Below are 12,134 nucleotides of genomic sequence, written 5' to 3' on the forward strand. Positions count from 1 at the left end.
CCAAGTCATTTCTTCCACATTGTTGTTTTTCCGAAGTACTTTCATGGAGGCTACCTCCTCATTCCACAGCTTGCGGATTTGTCGGTCTAGGATGTCAATTGGAACTTCCTCGTATGATAAGTCTTCTGTAATTTGTACATCATTCGTGGGCACCACTCGGGTAGGATCGCCAATGCACTGTCGTAACATAGATACGTGAAAAACCGGATGGACAGACTCCAATTCCGAGGGCAATTCTAACTCATAAGCTACTCGGCCCACTCTCCGAATAATCCTATAAGGCCCAATATACCGTGGGCTAAGTTTGCCTTTTTTGCCAAACCTCATCACACCCTTTATAGGCGACACTTTTAAGAATACCAGTCATTAGCCCCTAACTCTAAGTCTCATTGCGGCACGTCAGAATATGACTTCTAACGACTCTAAGCTGTCAATAGTCGATCCCGAATCAACTTTACTTTTTCTATGGCTCGCTGAACCAGGTCTGGCCTGTGTAATCCAGATTCTCCAACATCAAACCACCCTATAGGCGACCTACACTTCTGTCCTTAAAGAGCTTCGTATGGAGCCATTTGAATACTGGAATAGTAACTATTATTATATGCGAACTCAATAAGCGGCAGATGATCATCCCAGCTACCTTTGAAGTTTATTACACAAGATCGTAACATATTCTCTAGTGTTTGAATAGTATGCTCAGCCTGTCCGTCTGTCTGGGGATGAAATGCTATACTAAGACTTACTTGAGTCCCCAATCCCTTTTAGAAGGACCTCTAGAAGTTAGCTGTAAATTGAGCTCCTTTATCCGAGATAATAGATACAAGGACACCATGCAATCGTACTATCTCCTTAATATAAAGCCTTGTATAATCCTCTGAGGAATATGTAGTTCTAATGGGCAGAAAATGGGCTGACTTTGTAAGCCTATCAACAATCACCCATATCGAATCGAACTTACGTTGGGTACGAGGTAAGCCTATGATTAAATACCCGCTTAGCTATCACTGAGTCCCCAACAGGTGTAGACACCTCAAAAGGTTTAGCCAATTCAGGTTTTTATTTCAAATTCACTAGCAACCAACGGAGTAACATATGATAAGGTGGAACCCGGGTCAATCAGTGTATATAAATCATAGGAGGAGACTGATAATATACTTGTAACATCAGGCGATGACTCCTGGTCTTGTCCCCCTGCTAACGCATAAATGTGGTTCTAAGGATTGCTCGTACTAGATGCTCCGCCTCTGCCTCTACTACGATTCATTGGTGCTTGTGGACCTTGCCCAGGGGGGCATACTGATGATGATGAACCAGCTACAGATCCTACTGGCTGAGCTATGCTTGCGTCGCCTCTTATCTAACAATCCCTCATAACGTGGCCCGGATAACCACAAGTATAACATACACCTAACCCCATATGACACTGCACGGTATGATGCTTACTATATTGAGTACATCGTGGCAAGGGTGGCCTCATCTGATTTGACTCACCCTTTTACTGAGAACCTGATGTTCTGAAATTCTGACTAGAGCCTAAATATGTAGAACGATCAAATCTCTTATCGCCAAACTAGGGGGCGCGCTAGCCGAGGGCTGGGATGGATACCTCGAGTACTGCTGCCTCTGACCACCTCGAAACTCACCAGAAGGACCCGAAGACCTCGCTCTCTTATTCTAGGCCTTATCATGCTCACGATCGGCCCTCTGTTTCTATTTACGCTCCTCTACACCCTGAGCGTATGCTTGAATACAAGAAATATCCATGTTTGGTTAAAGTGAGACCGACATACAATCGTTAAGCAAGTAAGGCTCTAATCCCATCACGAACCGGTGAACTCGATCCTCCATCTTAGATACAATAGTGGGAGCATACCTAGCCAACGAATCAAACTGAAGACTGTACTCCTGAACACTCATGTTACCCTACTGAAGGGTCAAAAACCTATCAACTCTAGCCCGTCTAAGCTCTGGTGGCAGATAATGACGAAGAAAACTTCTGTAAACTCCTGCCATACAGCTGGAGGGGCATTCTCACCTCTGGACAATTCCCAAGACTCGTACCAATTAATTGCAACATCGCGAAGTCTATAGGAAGCTAGCTCAACTGACTCAGTCGTAGTGGCTTTCATTACCCGTAACGTCCTCTGTACTCTATCAATAAATACCTGAGGGTCCTCGTTTTGATCAGCTCCAGTGAATATCGGAGGGTCTATATTAATAAAGACACGAATCCTCGCACTCACGGACCTATCTGCGTTACCAATACCTACTTCCTGACGCCGAGCCTGTGTGGCTACTAATCGGGTCAATAACTGAATAGTATCTCTCATCTACTGACCCGGTGCATCCGGCTGAGGTGCTGAATGTACAGGGGCAGGCGCTGGAGCTGGTGCCCCTCGGAGCTCTTCTGGAAAGGGAGGAGTATGTGAAGTCTGAGATGGAACCTCACCATGAGACTCTTCTCGAGCCCTGGTAACTCGTGGCGCTCGACTAGTAGTCTCACCAGCCACGGTCTTTCCCTTCTGGGCGGTCGTACTCTTTGGAGGCATCAGTGAAAATATAACATATTGTTAGGAACATGAATTCGTGTATCGCACAATTTGAGATAAAAACAGAGGATACCATCCTATATGTCTTGTAGCCTCCTGTTTATAAGTGTGGTGCACGACACACCCATAAACAAGACTCTAGCGGTTTGTAGACAACCCTAGGACAGAACTGCTCTGATACCTCTTTTGTCACGATCCAAACCGATGGGCCGCGATGAGTGCCTGAGTTCTACCTGTCAAACACCCCTAAGCATACGTCTCAGATATGAATCTGAGTAACATCTGTTGAATTACAAAAATAACATACAAGAAGGAAACCTGCCTTGAAGGCATATGTACGTATACATGCAGAATACAGTAGGCGAGCCGGCAAGGCTGCTATAGACAACTATACATCCAAAACTAAAAGCCGATAAGGCCACATACAACTCAACTAGACATACTGTCTACAGACCTCTAATAGAAACACAGCTGTACAAAGACGGGACTGAGCCACGTCATACCTATATACATACATACATACATATATATATATAAACGTATCATACCAAAATCAAAGCAGCTCCGGATCAAGTGGAGCATGCCAATTCTCGTTGATCAGGGATCCTAAGGAGGGGGACCATCGGCTTGCCTTCCTGCACCTGCGGGCATGAAACGCAGGCCCCGTGAAATAGGGTGTTAGTACGAAAAATGTACTGAGTATGTAAGGCATGAAAATTAGTACGTAAAAGACATAGATGAAACATGGAATACAGAATCACATCTTTAAATCTGAATAACTTTGTAAATTCTGAAACGTTTGTAATGTCATGCACATGCGTATAAATGTCGTGTCATGCATAGGTATAGGTGTACATAATATCATCATGCCACTGAGGGCATCCCATCATATCGTCTCGGCCACTGTGGGCAACATCATCAATATATACCAACTGATCAGGTGGTGGTGCGTATATAACGTCGTAACCTTTTCCCATATCCCATATATATATATATATTTATATATATACGCGTATATAACGCCATCTGGTCATGAGTATATGCATATGTATAAATGAGTGAAATGCATGAAAAATATGTAATAATCTCAATATTCCTTCCGGATAAACTTTTCCAACTGCGTATTATTCTGAGACCCATGAACAGAAGATAATAATATTTTTCATGGGGAATCAAGAATATAGACACCCCTACTATTTCTATGAAGAGAGTAATTTGTGGAAACTGTGTGTTTGCTCGTTTCTTCAGTATAATTTGGATCATGCCAAAATAAAGAAGGGATGACCTTAACATACATGTTCCTGAAATTATTCGAATGAAATGAAGCTTCTGCTTCAGTGAAATATGTTGAACGAGAATTTGCTTGAATCCTTTGAAATTTTTGAAACGAAATTGTTCATGCTTTTCATGTCTTGGTGTAGTATGACAATTAGCTTTTTAATTTGTAAAATGTTTCTTGATTTTGAACTTACACGTTCTTGTTTTCAATGCCAAAGACACCAAATTGAAATGAAGCCAAAGACATGAAATTGATTTAGTTTCAAAGTTCTTGGTTTCAACGTTCTTGGGACTTGGTTTCAAAGTTCTTATCTTAACTAGGTAAGACTTAAAATCAAGTCTTACTTAATTAGGTCTTTAGCGGCCACTTGGCATAATGACTAAGATAAGAGTCATTTTCTTGTCATGGTGGCTTTGTGCCACGTTAGATGGTGTATTTTAGTTAATTTTTGTCCACTTATTAGTTAACTGGGTAATGTTTTGTTACTCGATAATTAACCAATTATTCGCATAATTTAATCTGTGTACCCCTTTATCCTTCATAACACTTATTTATCGCTTGTTATAAATAGTGTAAGTACGTTAACGCAAGATGATCTCATCCCCGAGTTTACGTCGGTTAACTGAAAACGAAATTTTAACGTATAAAAACGCAAGATGTAATAGACAGAACTATCGGGATTCCCGCCTGACTGGGAACGGAGTAGCCTTCCAATTTTGAAGTTTGGCATTTGGCCCCATAGACTGCACCTCAACAGTGCTTGAGCCTTCACCCGATTGGACCATATGAGCCTCATATAACATTTGCCTCATTGCCCCACACATGTCCTCAATTTCTTCGACCGTGAAGGCCTCATCTTCTTCCTTTATGTATCTTGGCTTAACAAACATTCTGGCGAGATGCGGGACCGGCTGAGGCAGAACCCATCCATCGTTCTTACGCTTATTAGCCCATTTCACGCCGGCTTCTGTAACTTGGAAACTGACACCAAAGAAGTTCTCACTGGCAGTCAAAGTGATAGGCTCCATAATGCCTTGCAAAGAGGCCCCGAGCCCTTTCCCGGGTTTGTAGCCATGTTTGATCATTTCACTGGCGACCATGATTGGCACGTTTGACAAGAAGGGTTGAGGACACGAGGTTCCTTCCTCACACTGGTCTGCGACCACAATCTCAAAAGCTTAGTAGACTATGTGCTCACTACCTTCCTTATCCTCCAGACATGGGACTGACGGGTCCCTGTAAATTGATTGCTCATCTTCTCCGTGGACCACGATTTCCTGGTTTTCATGCTCAAACTTAACCATTTGGTGGAGAGTAGAGGGTATGGCCCCGACAGCATGGATCCAAGGCCTTCCTAAGAGAAAGTTGTAGGAGGTGTCCATGTCCAAAACCTGAAATGTTACTTCAAAATCCACAGGGCCGATGGTTAGGATTAAATCAATCTCCCCGATCGTTATCTCTTGACGCCGTCAAATGCACGTACGCAAACATTGTTGGGCCTAATTCTTTCAGTCCCAATTTCCATTCTCTGTAGGGTCAAGAGAGGGTAGATGTCAACCCCAGATCCCGCCATCCAACATAACTCTTTTCATGTAGTATCCTTCACACTTGACAGTCAAATGAAGAGCTTTGTTGTGGGCAGCCCCTTCCGGAAGCAAATCATTTCAGATGAATGAAATTCGGTTGACTTCAAAAAACCGTTTTGCCATTCTTTCCAATTGTTCAACCATGGTCTCGACCGGAACATAGGCTTTATTAAGCGTCTTCAAAAACACTTTCTTATGCTCATTCGAACTTATTAGTAGAGACAAAAGTGAGACCTAAGAGGGGGACTTCCTGAGTTGATCAATCACAACGTAGTCCGAGGTTTTCATCCTTTGGAAGAATTCCTCTGCCTCTTCAGCACTAGCTGGCTTTTTAAGCAGAAAACGCTTTTGTTTGGTCTTGTCCAATTCTTCCAAATTGAGGTACTTTCCAGATGGGTTTGTTTCATTCACCTCCCCCATGATTTCCTTTCCCTTGTATGTTACCACTACTTTATTGTAGTTCTAGGGGACAACAGTGGGGTCCTTCATGGGATTATGTGGTGCGCGGCTGATAACCACAGGCTTAGTCAGCCTGGGTAAAATTACCGGCCCCCGCACCACATAAGTCCCCTTTGGTACGTACATCTTTAGTACCGTAAGCGTGACCTTGTTTTGCTCAAGCCTTTTGGGAGGACTCAATACAAACTGTTCTTTTCTGGGGGCCTTGGGAACATATAGAACAACATCTTTAAGAGGTACTGCCCTGGTCTTGGTTTCCACAACCTTTTTTACGCTTTGAGGAATGGGATATTTTTTCTTCTCATCCTTAGCTTGCTTTGCTGTCGTTTTGGGCTTCTTTTCAACATCGACGATAGCAATGATAGCTTTCAAAGCTGGGTCAAACTCTTTGCCCTCACAGATCATCCCAATAACTGGCCCATTGTTGTGAGCTGGTAATGGGTTGTTGGTTCCATTGGGGACCTCCTCATCCCTCAACATTACTCGCTTTTGTTCTATCAGGTTCTCGACCGCTCTTTTAAGGGTCCAGCAATCTTCAATGTCGTTCTCTTCTGCCCCTGAATGATAAGCACATCGGGTACCTGGTCGGTAGGAGGGTGACTTTGGGTTTTGCCTGTTTGGAGATACGGGCTGCAACAAACCCATTTGGACCAACTTTGGGAAGAAGCTGGAATATGATTCACTGATGGGTGTGAAGTTGGTTTTTCTAGGTGGTTCACGGGCACGGGCGTTATAAGGAAAATTATTCTGTGGTGGACGGGGATTATATGGATGGTGAGGAGGGTTATTTCTAGGAAGTGGAGCTCGGTTCTGGTTATAGTGTTATTGCGGCCGAGCGTATGGCTAGGCATTCATTACTGCATAAGGCTAAAGAGTCATGGCGTATACCGCATCTTGGTGAAGGTAGTAATGTTGCGGGGTGCTTGAAGAGGAACCAAAGTAACCTCGAGGTTGACGGGGGGTTTCTTACACTCGAGGCCATCATTGCCACTTCTTCTTTCTTTTTCCGGTTTTCTGCAGCCCCTGACCCGCTCTGGATTGCTCGAGAGGTGGCTCTTATAGCTGACTGGCTCAGGATGCGACCCGTTTTCAAACCATTCTCCACCATTTCCCCAATCTTTATGGCTTCTACAAATGGCTTTCCCATAAAGGACATCATGTTCTAGAAGTAATCAGCCTCTTGGGCTTGGAAGAAGACACTGACCATCTCGGTCTCATCCATTGGGGGTTTCACCATGGCAGCTTGTTCACGCCACTTAATAGCGTACTCTCGAAAGCTCTCTAAAGACTTCTTTTTGAAATTGGATAAAGAGTTTTGATTTGGAGCTATGTTTACGTTGTACTGGAACTGTCTGACAAATTCTCGGGCCAAGTCATCCCATATGTGCCTGTGGGAGATATCTTGATCCACATACCATTCGGATGCAATTCCGGCTAAACTCTCCCCGAAGTAAGCCATTAAGAGTTCTTCTTTTCCGCTCGCTCCTCTTAACTGATTGCAATACCTTTTCAGGTGGGCTATGGGGTCTCCATGTCCATCATACTTTTCAAACTTGAGAGTCTTGAAACCGATGGGCAGATGAACATGCGGGAACATGCACAAGTCAGCATAGGAGACACTCTTCTGGCCACTCAGGCCTTGTATGTTCTTGAGACTTTGCTCTATGCTTTTCATTTTCCGAGTGATCTCTTCTTTCTCGGGATTCTTTACAGTTCTCTCTTGTCCCACGATAAACTCATACCGAGGTGGTTGAGGGTAGGAGTTTGTGGTGACATGAGCCGTGTCCGATGGAAATAGTGGCATTTGGAAAGTAAAAGATGACTACTCAAAGCTTGGCCTGAGCAATGTTGGTTGTGCCGTAACTGAGGTGGGTGGTGCAGTGAATATGTTAGAAGCCACTCCCGAAATCAATGCCTGGGGGTGAACCTCAGAAGGTGTTCTGGCGAAATGGGTTGACATGGTGGGGTATCCGAATGTGGTGTTTGGGTAATTTATAGGGATGTTGGAGGTTCCGCTTGTTCTGGGAATCGGCTCGGGAAAACCAGGTATTGCACTAGGCGGCTCTCTACCGTTAGACCAAGTGTCCCACATTTCCAACATGCGGAGGCGCATGGCCCTGTTCTCTTCAGCAGTTGCTGCCTTTGACGTCAGGATAACCAACAACGGGCTATCTTCTGAGGGGGGATATGTTGGTAGATGACTCTGTGTTGTCATTTCGAAACTTTCTTTGGATCTTGTAAAGTAGGGGTATGAAGCCAGGTTACCACAAAACCAACCACCTTAAAAAATAGAACCTGTTCTCAAAACATACACAACAAACCGGTTAGTTTAGGAAAATTAACACATAGGAAATCGCACGTTGAGGAATGCAATGCACCTAAACAGTTAAATGTTTTTCTACTTGTTTTGCAGCGGTTGCGTGTCTCATCCCAACTTTTATGCCGTCCCAGATCTCTAAATCTTTTCTTTTCTTTTGCGCTTTTCATTATTTTGCTCTCGTTTCTTTGCACTCTCTCTTTTGCATTGTTTTCTCTCTTATTCTTGTTTCTCTCTTTTTCTTGTGTCCTCTTTTCATCATTTTCTCTCTTATTCGGTTATCTATAGCTATGACTAGATCCGATGGGGATTGCCTACGTATCACGATGCCGCGTGAATCAGATCATCACGTAGTTCAGTGGATAAATGCGAAATAAAAGAAAAAAATAATTTTTTGGGGTTTTTCAAATTTTCATTAAAATAAAAACTTCTAATTTTCTCTATTACAACGACTATGTCATACATACCTAAGAACTGAAAAATTAAAAGAGACTCAAAACAGACTCTAAAAGGAAACTGAAATACGGACTCGAAAAGAAAAATCAGGAATACATAAGTGCCTCCAAAACTACTCCAGGGGCCCGCGGGACATCAATCAGTGTCGACGCGAGCCTATGTGCAAGATCTCCTTGGAGGCGATCCAGGTCGTCCATTATCTGGCGAACAAAAGTCATCACTGCGGCGAAGAAAGTAGATCTAGTCATATCCTCACACTTATGGCATTTTATGACGATGTAGTCAGCAATTCCTCTAATCCTTTATCTAATGATGCCTTTCTCTTGGAGCAGGCGCCCAATTTGTTGAGATCTAGCTTCCAGAACTTGGGTGTCATGATGGCTTTGCTCCTGCAATTGTTGCATGTCCTCTTCCAGCCGAGACATCAATGCATAACAATGTTCCCTCTTTGCCTTAAAGTTCTTTGTCTGTTTAGCCATTTCATTCTCGATGGTAGCTAGCTTTTTCTTTAGATTTGCGACTTCTCTATCATATTTTCCTTTTAATTACTGAATAAACTCTGCCCGTCCTTCGACGTTCTTCGCCAACTTTGCCCGGGCCTTTGCTAGTTCAACCTCAGTCTTTTCCAAATCAACCCCATACTCACATACTTTCTGCCTAAGACCGTTTATAAGTCTTTCATTTGCTTGGCTCCTTCCTAGGTTTTCAGCAACTATCTTCATTCTTTGAATCTGGGCTCGAAGGGCTTCGTTTTCTTCGACCAACTTCTTCTTTTCACCTTCATCTGCAGCAGCTTGCAAACCACTATCGAATTTGAGATCCCTGATTTGCCCTTCCAACTTGCTTATGGTGGCCCTGTATTCATTTTCTTTGGTTACCCAATCCCATTGTTCTTGTGATACTTCAACAAATTCTTGGAGGTGGGGCCTCTTAGCTGGTCTTCAAAACTCAACACTCATTTTATACCAAGCAAGGTAACCGGACAAGACTTTACCCTCGGATAAATCACGTACTCGGGTGTTCTCCGTCAAATATTGGCACTCACTCCAGATCCAGCGAACCACTGCTTCATGAAATTGGCCATGAGAGCGGATCTCGACTGCATGAATGTTAAGGTCTTCGTCCTTGGGGACTATTTGGCATCTTCCCAACTGTCTCAAAACCCGATACGGAGCATAAGGTTGGATACTTCTAAGACCCATTAGGAGGAAGTGAGGACCGGTGGCAGGCATGTATACAATCTCATTAACAGGAAGCCAACCCAACGTCCATTCTATCTGGTCTGCAGTTATGGAGCGAAGGCAGGATATCCAATCTACAACCCCTTCTGGCATCTTGAACCCATTGACCCTTGTACCAAACTCCTCTATGCATCTTTTCCCTATAGACCCGTAGTTCATGTACCGAGGACGATGACACAGGTGCTCAATTATCCATATTTGTAGTAACAAATTGCACCCTTCGAACAAATCTACCCCGGCTTTGCAAACTGTGAGAGCTCGGAATATTTCTGATACTATCATAGGTGCAAAGGTGCTCTTGGCATTGGTAATCAAAGTATTGACGACTCCGACTACCTGTAAATCAATATTCCCATCCTTCCTGGGAAACACCAAAAGACCTAAGAATGCGACCATGAAAGCGAAGCATCTATGCTCTTCCCACTTTGGGCGGTTCCCTTTAGTACAGATTTTGTTTTCCGGGTTTTCAAATCCCCCTATATGTCTATACCGTTGGTATATGAAGTGTAAAGTGGAAAACCCACCCGCCAAATCTGCATATTGGACTTGCCTGCTTATTTTTAGCAAGTCCAGGAACTTGTGAGGGGTAACAGCCCTTGGAGCGACCATGTATTTATGTCTTAGTCCTTGGGTACTCCCAGCATAACTCGCTATCTCTTCCAAAGTAGGTGTGAGCTCGAAGTTTGAGAAATGTAGAACGTTGTGAGCTGGGTCCCAAAATGTCACCAGTGCTTTTATTATGTCCCCCCCTAGGCATGATACTTAATAATCCGGTGAGCGCCCCCAAGTAATGGTTGACCATGTCTCGTCCTTGCTTGCCCAAATCTTCCCACCACATGTGTAGTTCCAACAGAATCTTGGTCATAACCTTCATTGGTAAATTTTGACTCGTGCTCATTCTGCACATTTAGATTAAGGTGATTGGATTAAAACAAAGTAAATTTTATTAAAGCTGATAAAAAGAGGTCATTTTACAAAATTCAAAATTCAAGATTCAAATAAACACGGCCACTTTGCAAGTACAACCCTTCAACACTTCAAAAGGGAAGATTTTAGGGTTGTGTTTGCTAGGTGGCCAAAAATTGGCAAAGAAACCGTCGGTGGCTATTCTTGCAAAAATGCCTTCCGGCGCCCCGTCGAAATGTTCGACTATTTAGACAAAACAGCATCACCTACTTTATTTATGACAACAATGACGAGGTTGGCCAGAGGAAGACAGAGGATCTATAACGCCTTTGGAGCGAGGTTGGCCATGCCAAGTATGAGTGCAACGAGCTAAGGGCTCAGATAGATGCCCATATTGCGGCCAAGAAGAATGCTTTGGCCAAGGCTTCTGCCCTCGAGGTACAGCTCCGGAACGCCCGTGAAAACAACTCGGTCCAGACGAGCAGGATTGCAAGGATCGCGTCCGATCTTTTGGAGATGAAGGCCGAGGTCGCGGACGCCCAGGCTAAAGCTGAAAAGATTCGGGCTAACGCTGACAGGAAAATGGCTGTTTATTTAAAAGACGTTGTTGATGCTCGAGCTAAGATGAGAGGGGCTTTCGATCAGGAAGGCAAAAGTAATGAGTATGCCCGATGTAAATCCCGGAGGGAAACCCTTGAGGAAATCCATGCCAGGGGCTTCGATCTCTTGGAAGAGATTGAGCAGGCCAAGGCGGATGAATAAGACACCAAGTTCCTCGTATCTGATGCCGAAGATAATGAGGGAGAGGCCGACGAGGCCGCAGTCCTCGAGGAGACAGTAGAATAGGCTATTCTTTTCTGATTCTGTGTATAGGGTTCTCAAAGAGCATTGCTAATGTAGCCTTGCATTATTTCACACATACATATATAAGGAAGCCTTTCGGTTTCATTTTTCATGCATTTCCCTTTTCTTGTGTGTGTCTTTCTTTGTCTTGTATTGCGATGTTTGTCAATTGTTAGCCAGATGAATTGGCCATGAGGCTTGTTAGGCTGGCCCACAGGCTCTTACGCATTTGGTCAGCACGTCTTTTAATGTAGGTTGGCACTTAGGCTCTTATGCGTTGGGTCGGTACGACCTTTAACTTAAGCTGGCGACAGTGACTCTTATGCGTTGGGTCAGTACGACCCTTAATTTAAGCTAGCGGCAGTGACTCTTACACGTTGGGTCGGTACGACCTTTAATTTAAGCTGGCAACACTGGCTCTTACACGTTGACTCGATATGACCCTTAATTTAAGCTGGTGATAGTGGCTCTTACGCGTTGGGTCGGTACAACCTCTAA

The 12,134-nt window shown here is 43.9% G+C and overlaps 1 protein-coding gene across 6 annotated transcripts in view; it reads right to left on the reverse strand.

Moving 5' to 3' along the window:
- Nucleotides 1-12,134, reverse strand: part of LOC104240256 (amino acid transporter AVT1A) — a 51,197-nt gene that overhangs the window by 6,804 nt on the left and 32,259 nt on the right. For 3 of the 6 annotated variants that reach the window (XR_011404444.1, XM_070165367.1, XM_070165370.1), the window contains one exon: nt 2,854-3,190. The exons of 1 other annotated variant lie outside the window; for it this stretch is intronic. Coding sequence is in view for 1 of the 5 variants with exons in the window: in XM_070165371.1 (XP_070021472.1) it covers nt 3,119-3,190 (72 nt within the window). In the remaining 4 variants the exon portion in view is untranslated. Of the gene's footprint in view, nt 1-2,853; nt 3,191-12,134 lie in introns of those variants that run through there. 2 more of the 6 variants (XR_011404443.1, XM_070165371.1) reach the window with 1 other exon arrangement.

The sequence above is a fragment of the Nicotiana sylvestris genome, chromosome 12 (assembly GCF_000393655.2).
Source record: "Nicotiana sylvestris chromosome 12, ASM39365v2, whole genome shotgun sequence".
Taxonomy (NCBI): domain Eukaryota; kingdom Viridiplantae; phylum Streptophyta; class Magnoliopsida; order Solanales; family Solanaceae; genus Nicotiana; species Nicotiana sylvestris.